At 40.3% G+C, this 15,147-nt stretch overlaps 1 protein-coding gene across 5 annotated transcripts in view; it reads left to right on the forward strand.

Annotated features, from left to right (window-relative positions):
• SYT3 (synaptotagmin 3) overlaps positions 1-15,147 on the forward strand; it is a 169,138-nt gene that overhangs the window by 138,543 nt on the left and 15,448 nt on the right. For all 5 annotated transcript variants that reach the window (XM_075840238.1, XM_075840242.1, XM_075840241.1 and 2 more), the window contains one exon: positions 8,032-8,152. In XM_075840238.1, the coding sequence (XP_075696353.1) occupies positions 8,032-8,152 (121 nt within the window). The remainder of the gene's footprint in view (positions 1-8,031; positions 8,153-15,147) is intronic.

Consider the following 15,147-nt stretch of genomic DNA (forward strand, 5'->3'; position numbering starts at 1 on the left):
CATGGCTAAAGGTAAGTATAAACTTTTTTTTTTTTACGTGCGGTTTTACGCAGCGGACAAGTGCGGGGACCAGGGCTGATACTTGGTGTACTTTCATTCAGCGTATCCGACCTGTGTGAACATTGCCTAAAAGTAGTCTGTCGCGGATGCCTAAACTTTCTCATCCGTCACTAAAGAGATTAATGGTTTATGTTACACATATACATCATGAACTCTCATCACCCTGTTCATGACGTATACATTAAACGGCTGCCAATATAGTCTATGGGTGACATATGCCAGTATTAGACTATATTGCCTGTAGACTATAATGGTAACCATCTAACTTATATTTCATGAAAGAGCCATTAGTAAATGTTAAACATACACCTGTGACGTGTGCCATAAAGTGGCATACGTTACCCATAGGCTCCCATGCTAAAAAAAAAACATACACCACGCGGTATCAGTTTATTTGTAGAATCCCTTGGGATGGAAAAGCGTAATATACTATGCTGGTCCCTCCTCCAAATAAAGGTAGACCAGCTCGACAGAGGTCTACAGGATAAACTTGGCCTCTGTCGTCCTATTGGAGTTTTCCCAACGTACACGCTAAATGTCGGGCAAAAACGTGATGTGCACAGAGCCCAATACACAGGGCAGTAGAAGAGGTAAGACTAGAAGTGAAGCCTCGTGCACACCGCAAAGCTATGTCTATGGACTCTGTATACAGGAGAACTGTTCTGTACAATGGAGCGAAAATCGCCATAATAAAGCGTCCAATGATACTGTATTTTTCTTAAATTCCATATGGATGCAAGAAAAAAAAACCTCTGTGTGCCTCCATATGAAATCTGAGGCATATGGAGGTGTTTCTAGGGCCCCATACATTTCTATAGGTGCCGTATGATGGCTCCATACCACTCGGAACTTGTACATAAGGCCTAAAGTTCTATTCACTGGAAAGTCAACAAGTTTGTAGTCAGACACACCCCTTATAGCATAGCTGAGCTCCTATAAGACAATGGCACAGTTAGTTTTTTATTATATCAGATTTTTATACAGTGCCACATGTAAAGACACTTTCCTGGATGCCAATTAAACCAGCAGGGAATGCTGGGAGATTTCCGCTCTGAAGCCTGATAAACTGTAAATACATAAAGTTCTCAAGTCAGCCATGAGTCCAGAGGAAGCAATACTGGAGATCTCTTTGAAGGGCAACATAAGAAGTTTATAAGAGTACATTTTGCAGGCAAATATAATTCATAGCAGCAAAGTTTTTGCCAAATTAACGCCCCGATTTAAAGGGTTTTTCCACTAAACAGTCCATTTTCAGAAGGGTCCCCTGATCGTAAGCTGATTACAGGTTGTCCAACTAAAAGTAACAAGTGTTTAACTCTCCTGTAGCCCCACCACAGGCAAAAGGAGGTATTACAATTATCCTATTGAAATCAATGGGTTTCAGAAACCTGCACAGTGATGCTGAGTCCTCCAGAGGTCTTTGTAGCCGCTCTCCATTCTGATTAATTGTTGAGGGTCCTGAATTGGTTTCTAAACTATACAATTCCTTTAAATTTGAGTCTACAGTCATAGACATACCTGCATAGGATATATATACAATGAGTATCTGAGTATATACAATGAAGAACCTCTTTAAATAGTCAGTAGAGTGTGTTTTGGAAGGAGCCAAAGGGTTAATAAATCCGTATGCCGCTTCCTTTCCCTTTCACCCTCCCTCTCGATGGGAATACTTCTACTTTTCTAGAGAATACAGCCGCAAAATGCTCAGTTACACCGCGGCTAATTAGCATGCTGCCAATTTTCTGCGAAGGACGAAAACTTTTTATCTGGGAAACTGCCGAGGGAGCCTCGTTATTGGTATACAGCCGCGTTATCGTGCTAGGGGAGCTCTGTCGCTTCGGATTATCAGCCCAAAGACAAAAGAAAAATAAACATATCTTACTATTATAAAGAGGAGATGGCGCCTTCTGGTACGGCGGCTTATTTTCCTGCAGCACATCGCAGCTATGTATAGTAAGGGAAGCATTTCATATATTAACACATGGCCTGTATTTGATGACTTTGATTTTACATGAGATATACTGAAGATTTCCCACAAGGCCATGTTTCTAAAATGAGAGTTTATCGGAATACACGTAAAAGAGAAAGATAGAAAGAGAGACCATAGAGGCAGGGCAAGACACTGGGGCTCACGGCCAGACACTGCTATGGGGCCCACGGGGGAAGGGGGCCCAGCACTAAACTTCTGCTTGCTGTGACACTGCCATAGAGACTACCTGCAGCTGCCACTAGGGGCGCTCACTGAATATAGATTTATACAGCTCCCATAGAGTTCAATACTAGCTCTATAAATCCATATACATTTAGCTCCCCCTAGTGGTGGCTGCATGCCGACAAAATATATTTTTTATCAAATTAGAAAAACCAAGCTCCGGTATACAGATATATCATAATTTAAGGGCTGATTACAATTTTTATGTTTGTGTCCTGCCACCTTAAAGTATAGATTACTTCAGATTAATGCTCTTGAAGACATAACAGTGCCAGTCACCGTGCTCCATTTAAAGAGTCAGCCACAGAATTCCTTTTCTTACCTTGGGGCGGCGGTGACACCATTGGTGGTTCATTGATGGCAGAACAACAATTTGTACTAGCGGGTGCCGACTTATACATATATTCACATTAGAGATGAGAGAATCGATTATATACAAATTATATTTGGTCCAAATCTGGCAAAAGGTTTGGATTCAGATACTTTTTTGATTTGCTGTGCACAAATCGCGGCAAAATGACCGCCACCTCTGATCTACATCCGCCATTTTACAGATTAGAAAAAGGATCATATTCCCGCAGACGGGCTTCTCTTTCATGCCTTGCAGCCATTCTTTCCAAAATGCACTGCGGTTATTCCTTCATTTACCCATATTTGTTGCTGTCACGGCAACCGGGACATTTGGAGTGAATTTATTCGGACCAAGACAAATCGGACAGCTGATTCAACCGAATTGGACCCAAAACAAATTTTGGGACATTTGCTCATGATAGATAGATAGATTAGATAGATAGATAGATAGATAGATAGATAGATAGATAGATAGATAGATAGATAGATAGATAGATAGATAGATAGATAGATAGATAGATAGATAGATAGATAGATAGATAGATAGATAGATAGATAGATAGATATGAGATAGATAGATAGATAGATAGATAGATAGATAGATAGATAGATAGATAGATAGATAGATAGATAGATAGATAGATAGATAGATAGATAGATAGATAGATAGATAGATAGATATGGGATAGATAGATAGATAGATAGATAGATAGATAGATAGATAGATAGATAGATAGATAGATAGATAGATAGATAGATAGATAGATAGATAGATAGATAGATATGAGATAGATAGATAGATAGATAGATAGATAGATATGAGATAGATAGATAGATAGATAGATAGATAGATAGATAGATAGATAGATAGATAGATAGATAGATAGATAGATAGATAGATAGATAGATAGATAGATGATAGATGCACCAATGTGACTGTTATATAAACATTGGGTAATAAATAAGATACTACTGGATATACTTTTATCATTGTATCAATCACATAGACGGACGTTCTCATGATCATCGCCCCTTCGTTTTACCCTCCACATTTTACCTTCATTCTTTCCTTCTACCTCAGGTTGGTGCGCGTTAAAATATTTATACCAAGTCATGTATAATATATCACCTAACCCAGGTGCCTATTTTGTTTCACTCTTGTTCTGTTTCTTTTGAAACATCTATTTGTCTGTTGCCGGGACTCAGTGCAGATCTGCAAAAGAAAAATGCGGCATAAGACGTAATATTCCATGCAACTTTTTCTGCGTTATCTTGAGGTTATCTTCCAAGGGTAACAGATGCTGGAAGACTATCAGTAATGGCAGTCATTGCAGTGCCCAATGCAGTGTAGATGTCCTAAATGGTATGACTGCGGTGACCCACTCTTTGCTAATTTTTCCTACTGATTTGCTTATGTCAGTCTTCACTGCAGTTTTGCATTCTATTCATGAACCAGGCAGATTAGGATGAATGATGCTATGTGCCCCATGCACAGGAAATTGCTTAATTACATGATATTCGGGGAAGGGAGATGCAAACAGAATACAAACGATAAGGTGATTACTAATAAAACATGATATACTCAGTGAGCACTGCTGCATCAGTAGATGTGTTCTATGGGGACTCAGGAATAGCCGTCAACATTGTTATTCCTTTTAAAAAATAAATGGCTGTGGGGGTAAAATGTATACAAGTTCATTGTAATTAACCCCTGAGTGCAGACACCTGAGTTACCTAAACCCCCCTCCCCACGTACATTAGATTATCGTACTAGGACATCCAAGTCTTCTCTTTCCAATAAAACAATAGATCTCAAAGTATTAAGACGTGTTGTAAGATCTGTTTTTTTTTTCTAGAAACAGCGCCACTCTTGTGCATGGCTGTGGCTGGTATTGCAGCTATAGACAGGAGTGTCACTGACTGGAAAAAAAACAGCCTAAAGGGGTTCTCCGCTTTTGACAATCCCTATGTGTTAGAAGGGTCCCTAGACAAGAAGACAAGGTGGGATCTTAGACAAGAAATTCACAAAATGTCCTACTGCTGGGACACCAGCGATCAGTTACAATCCGTAGGGAAACTTGGCAGTAACTGCTTAAATTCCCTGCAGTGCCACCACAGGAGAAATTAAGTATTACACAGTGGTCATTCAAATCAATGCGGTTTCTGTGTAATGCAGAACAGGACACGTCTTTATTACCTAGAGATAAGGATCCGGAATGGGGAACCCCCCTCTATTAACATCCTAATAGGGTGTATGAAATGGGGTTTCTAAACTGGAATACCGCTGTAATGTAGATGTGCAGTAGAAAATGGCACAGTGCGGGCATCCCTCCTCTCCCCCACTCCTCCAGCTATAAAATAAAATTGATAAGCGTTTTCATTAGGAGAAAATTGGCCGGGAAGATTCTCTCTTGAGTATCCAGAAGGAACGCACGTGCTTTAGTATTTCTGTGTCGTCTTAGATGTATTTTTGTGGGATTGTGTTCCTTTCATATTCTTACGTCTTGTTGTGAGCCTGTGTCTAGTGAGACTAGTCTGTTCTGCGGTTTTTGTTTCACATCACAAATGGATTTGTAGCGCCACAGATCGCTGGCTCTGACAAGACATACATATTTATCAGGTTGGAATTGGGACATGGCTGAACGCAGACAGGAACACTGGCTACAGATACGGAAAACAGACAGGGAAAACAAAAATGTTTCATGTATGTTCTTCCACAAACAGTGAATCTTTCATGCCAAGAAATGACTAGCTGGTTTACTAAACTGGCATAAACTAACAATGTAAGCACCCAGGACATTGATTGGTGCCATGCCGATGGTGGGTATTATTAATGGTTGGCCCAGGAGGAGGTCCAGTCCAGAGAACAACAAGTATTCTAAGAGCTGGACCAGTATGATAACCATTCACAGTGCCCGACTCCGCTAGTCCAGGTTAATACTTATTTTTAGGCCAATCATGGGCACTGATACTATGGTTAATGGCAACTAAGTAATGGAGGGGGATAGCCAACAGAAAATGAAAGTAGACCTCACCACCTAATGCTGGTTCTTCCTACCACACCTCCATCCTGGGACAGGAGGACACTGCTTTTCTTTATCCCTTATCTCTTACTATCACCAGATAGATGGGCAAACGTGACCATTGGCACTTTTTCACCTTCCTTGCCCTTTACCATTGTGGTGCCCGTTTTGGTTGGGAACCCTGAGCAGGGTCACGTAACTCGTTGCAAGGGCTATAGAGCCAACCTCTGCATGGCCCTCATATCAGCCACATGTGTTACAATTTGCCTGTACTGAACCCAAATTTAAAGGGTAACTAAATGTTCGACAAACTTCTGACATGTCATAGTGACATGTCAGAAGTTCTGATTTGTGGGGGTCCGAGCACGGAGACCCCCACCAATCTGTTCGGCTTTTTTCGGAAAGCCAACTTATCGGATTACGGGCTCATAGACTTTCTATTGAGCCCGTACTCCGATACCTTAATTTTCGGAAAAAGCCGTACAGAAATAAAGCAGGTAAGCGCTCACACGTGCGCTTCTGCTGCTTCGTTTTAGTGATTGGTGGAGGTCTCAGTGCTCGGACCCCCACCAATCAAAACTATGACATGTCAGATGTTTGTCGAATGTTTAGTTACACTTTAAAATGTTAATTTTTCCTATGAAATTGGCTCTAGCATAATTTTTTGTTTCTCTTTGACCAAATTATTGTAGACTTTTTTTTTTTGCCCCTGTGCCCATTTCTCTTTGTTGCACCTCCATTGTTGAATTGGTTGACCCATAATTCTTTTATATTTTTCACAATTTTGTGAAAGGCTTGCTACTATACGTAGAGATGACCATAAACACTAAATTAAAGTCGGAGAAACCTGCTGATTTTTGAGGCATAGCCGATGCAGCCAGCCCGAGTTTCTCTGCATTTACCATTGAGGGAATGAAGGATCAGTCAGGTTTTATATCACATGCCCAATTGATTTTTTTCTCTAGGAGATACGAGCTTCAACAGATGTCTGGAGGGGACACAAGTTTCTGACAATGTCTTATTCTCCTCTTCCCATTGAGATAAATCGGGAAATAAAAAAGTGCATGTTTATGGGAAATTCGGGAGTTAGTTGTTGGCCAAACTGGACAACAGTTATGTAATGTGTATGGTGGTCTTCGCCTGTGTCTATTTTGTCTCTGCAGTAGCCATGGTGCATGTTCCTTAATTTGGTTCAGGTATGGTTAGTCCAGTAGACAGGTCCTAGAAAGTCCTAGAAACTAAGCAGAAATGTGGAGTAATACTATAAATGATCCTATGTTTTTCACCATCTTAGTTCACACATGATCTAAAACAGTGGTCCCCAACCTTTTTTGCACCAGGGACCAGTTTTATGCATGAACATTTTTCCAGGGAACGGCGGATTGGGTTTCGGTTGGTCGGTTAGGGTCAGTTCACACGTTGCGGATTTTCCACAACGGAATTTGTTGCGGAAAGTCCACAGCATAATACCGTAGCAGGAAAGTGGATGAGATAAAACATATGTCATCCACACGCTGTATAAATAATGAGCGGAAGAACCGCTCAGAAATTGACATGCGGTGCAGAGTTTTATTCCGCAGCATGTCAATTGTATTTGCATAAACGCCTCTTATTTGTTGGGGGTTTTCACTATTTAATTCAATGGGGAGGTAAATCCCGCAACAAATAGCAGTTGTTGCGTTTATTGTGCCGGAATTGCAGTGATTCCGCCGCAAAAATGCAACTCAGAAAAAAAAACAAAAAAACTTATACTTATCCTGAAGTCTGTGTTCTTCCTCCAGGCCGGCCTCCTGGGATGATGTTTCATCCCATGTGACCACGGCGGTAACACATGGGATGAAACATCATCCTAGGAAGCCGGCCTGGATGACGTTAGAGGGCCGGCCTCCTGAGATGACGTTTCATCCCATGTGACCGCCGCTGCAGCCAATCACAGGCTGCAGCGATCTACTGGGATGAAGCAGGCCAGTTAAATGCTCTTTCCGCAGTGGACATTCTGGCCGAAAAACTGCACCACGGTTTGGTGTGGTTTTTCACCCGAAGTTCCCTGCGGCCACTGGGGCGGATACCATATACCGCGGCCCAGTACCAAATGATCCGCGGCCCAGTATTGGTCCATGGCCCGGTGGTTGGGGATCACTGGTCTAAAAAACTCAAAGGTAAAAGAAGTCTGTACCATGAATACTGAAAAGACAGACTTAGTAGATGAGTTACTTAAGGACGTTGATTGAGATGTCGAAACATCTGGTGAAGTGTCTACACCTTGTGTACTAGTTTTCATTTTAATTGGTTTAATTGCAGAATCTTTTTACCTAATTGCTCCTCTTCTGAAAATAATATTGCTATAAAAACAGGAAATGCTTAAAGTCTGTTTTGCATTTCAAGGAGAAAGCCGACTTGGGTGAAATCAACTTCTCTCTGTGTTACCTCCCGACTGCCGGTCGCCTTACTGTCACCATCATTAAAGCATCGAACCTGAAGGCAATGGATCTGACTGGCTTCTCCGGTGAGTTATTTAATGCAATTTTAGGAGACAAAGTAATATTTGCATGTAAATAGTAATGAAGCACAATCGCTCTCCATGGGACGGGATGTCTAATGGTGGTATGAATGAAAAATGAGAATTCACCAACATGGACAGGTTGAGCTAAAGGCAAGAAGTGCACTGAGAAAGAGCATCAATCCAAAGAGAGGTACCCTGTGGCTTCTCTTGTCAGGCGAGGGTTTCAAGAGATCCTCGGATTATAGTCAATGTGGGCAAAGAAAAGGTCTGAGAACTCCTACCGTGAGTAGATCTTGGAGGAGTTGTCACAGGCAAGGTATCAACTAAGTTAAGTTATGCCTGAAGAACGGTTCAGTTTGACGCCAAAACACGTAGCCTACCATCCGGCCAATACTTTGCCTGTGATCACTCTTCCCATGTCCACTCATGGCAATGCCCAGTTAGGTCCTTCATCCTTTTCTCTGCCCACTTTGTAAGAGAATAAGTTGAAGGTTGCTTGCCAACAAGAAGAACAAACTCAAATTCAGGTTGCTATATATTTACTAAAATAATCTTACAATCTTGTATAGACCAGAAGAACCACATCTAATAGTAACTTTGACAGGAAATTGGTGGCCGTGGCTGGCTTGAAGGAGGTCTCTGTTTTTTGGACAATTCTTCCTCAGTAGCCTAATAGAGTGGTTGTGTCTCTGGATCTCTTCTATTAACAAAAGCTGGGGGCCACAGTCACATCCATCAACACGTTGGCTCATATAAACAGAGGAGCCCCATCGATCATCATTGTAGCTCATGGCACCATCTAAAGTCTAAACATTACAACTTGCGAGAGGGTTTTAAGAAGGAAAATGGGGTGTCCAAAATGGACAGTCCTTTTCATGAATAGTCATGACCATGCCACCTATAGCCAGTCATCAAAATATAGTAACAGGGGTGGTATGTCCAACCAAGGGCAACATATGCAGAGCTTATATGTTTTACCCGTGCCAGAATTATAAGACTTAGGGCACATTCACACGTGGCGGAATTGCTGTGGTTTTCCGCTGCGGACAGTCCGCAGTGGAATTCTCCAGTGGCCGTTTTTTACATTTGTTCCTATACATTTTTAGGAAACTTAGTTCAGAAGTTGCGGAAAACTCCTCTGCGGACCATAGGCTGCGGTGCAGAATTTTCAGTCCGCAGCATGCGGAGAAGAAGCGGAATTTCACTGCGGATTTCAGCCTTTGCAATGCAAAAACTAAAATCTGTGGCAAGTCCGCTGTGATATCAAGTCAATATCTGTATTAGCATATAAAAGTTAAGCAAGACTCATGGTTTTGATTATTTTTACTAAGCGATACTAAATATTTCATGGCCTAAACAATCAGCACTAGCGCAGCTATAGAGGAAGAACATTTCTGAGTTATCTCTTAGACATGGAGTTGTCTGTGATTAATAATTGATTTTCATCACTGAAGTGTTCCTACCGCATCTGCCACCAAAACAACATAGTTGAAGATTGGAATTTTTGCTCATATTAATCGTGATCTGAAAATGTGTTCTTCATGTTCCTCCTGCCTTTGTCTCATTAGAAACCCCAGAGGTGACGTTGTGAAATGGCCTTGGCTTAAGTAGGACATACCGTATCAACTTTGTGATTATAATCTAAAGAAGAAAGTTTTCAATAGAATCCATTAGTTCATATTGGGTCAAAGCTGAAAGGATGAACGTAAAACATAGAGAAGACTTAGAGAGTAACTAAACGTTTGACAAACTTCTGACAAGTCATAGTGACGTGTCAGAAGTATCGAAAGTCTATGAGCCCGTACTCCGATACATCGACTTTCCGGAAAAAGCCGTACAGAAACGAAGCGGCTGAGCACTTCTGCCGCTTTGTTTTAGCACTTGGTGGGGGTCTCAGTGCTCGGACCCCCACCAATCAAAACTTCTGACATGTCACTATGACATGTAAGAAGTTTGTCAAACGTTTAGTTACCCTTTAAAACCCCTTAACGCATTATGACGTAACTGTACGTGATAAGGGTTAAGGGAAAGTATGGAGCGGGATCACGGGTTGAGCTCGCTCCATACACAGCGGGTGACGGCTGTGTTACACAGCCGACACCTCACTGCAACAGGCGGAATCAAAGTTTACTTTGATTCTGCCCGTTTAACACCTTAAATTCAGCGGTCAATCGCGACTGCAGCATTTAAAGTGTTAGAATCAGGGGGGCGCCCCCTCAAAAAAGCCATCGCACCCGCTCTCCACCGCAGCACAACAACGGTTGTTATGGCAGCCTGGAGGCCTAACAAAGACCCCCAGGTCCACCATTTTTGTACTCCTTTGAAGCTCTGCCTCTAATACATTACATTAGTATTGCAGTATATCATGCAATCGATCCAGTGATTGCTGCTTAAAGCCCCCTAGGGGGACTAATGAAAAAAGGGAAAAAAAACTGTTCAATAAAGGTTTTTTCTATGTTCCAAAAAAAAATAAAGTATTAAAAGTTTTTCCCTAAATCAATGTTAAAAAAAAATAAAAGTTAACATAACTGGTATCGCAGTGTCCGTAAAAGTCCGAACTATCACAATATAGCGTTGTGTAACCCGCTCGGTGAATGTCGTAAAAAAATAAATATATAAAACATGCAAATTTCTGTTTTTTGGTCACCTTAGCGCTAAAAAAAAAATTACATAAAAAGTGATCAAAAAGTTGCATATACCCCAAAATGGTATCGGTGAAAATGAAACCTCGCCCCGCAAAATTTAAGCCCTCACATCGCTAAATTGATGGAAAAATGAAAAAGTTATGGCTCTCAGAATACGGCGACACAAAATAATTTTTTCATTTAGCAAATAATTTTATTTCTTTTAAAAGTGGTAAAACATAAAACAAACCATATAAATTTGGTAATCGTATCAACCTGTAGAATAAGGGGAATATGTCGTTTTTACCGCCTGATGGACGCCGTTAAAACAACTACTGTCAAAAAGATGGCATAATCGCTGTTTTTTACCCATTTCACCCCACAAATAATTTTTTTTCATCTTCCCAGTACATTATTCGGTACAGTAAATAGTGCCATGAAAAACTACAACTTGTCCCGCAAAAAACAAGCCCTTATATGGCTATATAGATGGAAAAATAAAAACATTATAGCTTGTGGAAGGTGGGGAGGAAAATACAAAAGTGAAAGCTGAGGAGGGAAGGGGTTAACCCAAGGATGGAATAAAATGATATTGGTGATGTATCAGCATTCCCAGTATAATTTGCAAGACTCGGCATACCTCATGTGATCTCCCTAGTTAATGCTGAATCCAGCCATATAACAGGACAGGAACTCTTGGGTTGGTCATAGACACCTATGGGTGATCAGACATCTCCCAGTTCAGGTATCTGCATTGAGCCAGCACAGCAGGGGTCTGATACTTCCATTTTTATGAGAAAGTGGAAAAATCTCATAATTTCAAGTAGACCTCCTTGAACATTGAACACCTTAGATCTTTAGAAGCAGAGAAGTAAATTGAAGTTCCTAAACCCCCATGCAAAATCTGCAATAGGCCCTCCCAACTTTACATGGACTATAATAATACGGGTACCCTGCAGAGGAACCAATGACCCTCCCAGTGATCCTGTTCTCAGGTGCAACTTCAGCCTCAGTAGCTCATAATTCTTACAGTAATGTCACAGAACCTGCATAATGCACAAAGTGATATTGTACCCCATGAATAATATACACAGTGAAGTCACAGTACAGGGGTAATATACACAGTGATGTCACAGTACATGTATAATACATACAGTGATGTCACAGTACAGGGATAATACATACAGTGATGTCACAGTACAGGGATAATATACACAGTGAAGTCACAGTACAGGAATAATATGTACACAGTGAAGTCACAGTACATGGATAATAAATACAGTGATGTCACAGTACAGGAATAATATACACAGTGAAGTCACAGTACATGGATAATAAATACAGTGATGTCACAGTACAGGGATAATATACACAGTGATGTCACAGTACAGGGATAATAAACACAGTGATGTCACAGTACATGGATAATAAACACAGTGATGTCACAGTACAGGGATAATAAATACTGATGTCACAGTACAGGGATAATATACACAGTGATGTCACAGTACATGAATAATATACACAGTGATGTCACAGTACAGGGATAATAAACACAGTGATGTCACAGTACATGGATAATAAACACAGTGATGTCACAGTACAGGGATAATAAATACTGATGTCACAGTACAGAGATAGTATACACAGTGATGTCACAGTACATGGATAATAAACCTAGTGATGTCACAGTACAGGAATAATAAATACAGTGATGTCACCGTACAGGAATAATATACACAGTGATGTCACAGTACAGGGATAATAAACACAGTGATGTCACAGTACAGGGATAATATACACAGTGAAGTCACAGTACAGGAATAATATACACATTGATGTCACAGTACAGGAATAATATACACAGTGAAGTCACAGTACATGGATAATAAATACAGTGATGTCACAGTACAGGGATAATATACACAGTGATATCACAGTACATGGATAATAAACCTAGTGATGTCACAGTACAGGAATAATAAATACAGTTATGTCACAGTACACGAATAATATACAAAGTGATGTCACAGTACAGGGATAATGAAACACAGTGATGTCACAGTACAGGGATAATAAAACAAAGTGATGTCACAGTACATGAATAATATACACAGTGATGTCACAGTACAGGGATAATAAAACACAGTGATGTCACAGTACATGAATAATATACAAAGTGATGTCACAGTACAGGGATAATAAACACAGTGATGTCACAGTACATGGATAATAAATACAGTGATGTCACAGTACAGAGATAATATATACAGTGATGTCACAGTACAGGGATAATATACACAGTGATATCACAGTACATGGATAATAAACACAGTGATGTCACAGTGCAGGGATAATAAATACTGATATTACAGTACAGGGATAATAAACATTGATGTCACAGTACAGGGATAATAAATACAGTGATGTCACAGTACAGGAATAATAAACATTGATGTCACAGTACAGGGATAATAAATACAGTGATGTCACAGTACAGGGATAATAAATACTGATGTCACAGTACAGGGATAATATACACAGTGATGTCACAGTACACGGATAATAAATACAGTGATGTCACAGTAAAGGGATAATATACACAGTGATGTCACAGTGCAGGGATAATAAATACTGATGTCACAGTACAGGGATAATAAATACAGCGATGTCACAGTACAGGGATAATAAATACAGTGATGTCACAGTACAGAGATAATATACACAGTGATGTCACAGTACAGGGATAATAAACACAGTGATGTCACAGTACATGGATAATAAACACAATGATGTCACAGTACAGGTATAATAAACAGTGATGTCACAGTATCACAGTACAGGTATAATAAACACAGTGATGTCACAGTACAGGTATAATAAACACAGTGATGTCACAGTACAGGGATAATAAACACAGTGAAGTCACAGTACAGGTATAATAAACAGTGATGTCACAGTATCACAGTACAGGTATAATAAACACAGTGATGTCCCAGTACATGTATAATAAACACAGTAATGTCATAACACAGGGATGATAAACAGGGCAGTGATGTCATAATACAGGTATAAGGAACAGTGAAATTTCTGCACTGCCACAATAAATACAGTGATATTACAGTTTAGTCCTACAAACACAGTTTATAGTCCTACATTACAATGGATTTACATGCGTCAGATTTTGTTGCAGAAATTCCTGAGACTGAAAATCAGTTCCATTCATCTGAATGGAACTTGCAGAAATCCATCCACCTGCTGCAGAAGCAACCCCATTCAGATGAAATTTCCGCAACAAAATCTGCCACGTGTGACTGCTCCCTAAAAGGAATTGATGTGTTTTCACTTAAAATCAATGTCCACCCATGAAAACAGTTTTGTTTTCTCAATCGAAATCCATTGCATAACAAACCACAAACTATGTTACCTCCTAAGCAGTCGGACCTCTGTTTTTTGATACTGAGCTCCACGAGATAAAATTAAGAGATACAATTCTGACTGTCTGCACCTATAACCAGCTAGAGCTTAGAAGCTTATACTGTTTATACATTAAACGCAATAATAAAACAGTATGCAGTAAATGGCAGAGCTCCCCCTAGTGGTGGCTTCAGGAACTTAAATTATTATCATTTAAAGAAGACCTCTAGTGGATACACAACTTTCCATGTCTGCATCCCCCACCTGACTGTATACCACACTCTACTCTTCTTTTATGTATACTGTATTTATTTTTTGAACTGCTGCTTTATCTGTGCTTTAAAAAAGCCTCAATCTTGATTCTCAAATTTCCCCAGCTTTCTCTTCCCCTCTGCTTTGCTATCAATACCATGATGCTTCAGCACAGCATCACATGACTATCTAAAGACCATACCATTTCTGCATGCTGGGGGACACTGTGATTATCATTCTCCCTATATTCTCCTAAATAAGCTGAGAAACCATAAGTATACAGCCAGGGAGGCTGCACTATATTCTTCTACATTATACTTATGTGACAGGAACCTTTCTAAGTATCGGTGATAGCTGATGATAGAAGTTTCTGTCCCCCCTGTGTAATACTAGTGTGGTACGGGAACTCCTGAAGCCTGTGATGGGTGATACCTAGATCTCCATAGACTCAAGTAGAGAAAGTAGTCACCGAGACTGATTTACACTGTTTCTAAGCAACCATCCCAGTCTGATATATAGAGATAGAAGCAGCAAGAAAAAGAACAGATGAGAGACTGACACATTGAATACCATTATGGTCCACACGGGAAAGTTTAGTTTTGTCCGGAGTGCCCCTTTAACTCTATGTCTATGCAGCTCTGTATCAGAAAATTGGGGTTCCGACCATTATAAATATATATTAAGACATTAATCAGCACAGAATGT

Source organism: Rhinoderma darwinii, chromosome 10 (assembly GCF_050947455.1).
Source record: "Rhinoderma darwinii isolate aRhiDar2 chromosome 10, aRhiDar2.hap1, whole genome shotgun sequence".
NCBI classification, from domain to species: Eukaryota; Metazoa; Chordata; class Amphibia; order Anura; family Rhinodermatidae; genus Rhinoderma; species Rhinoderma darwinii.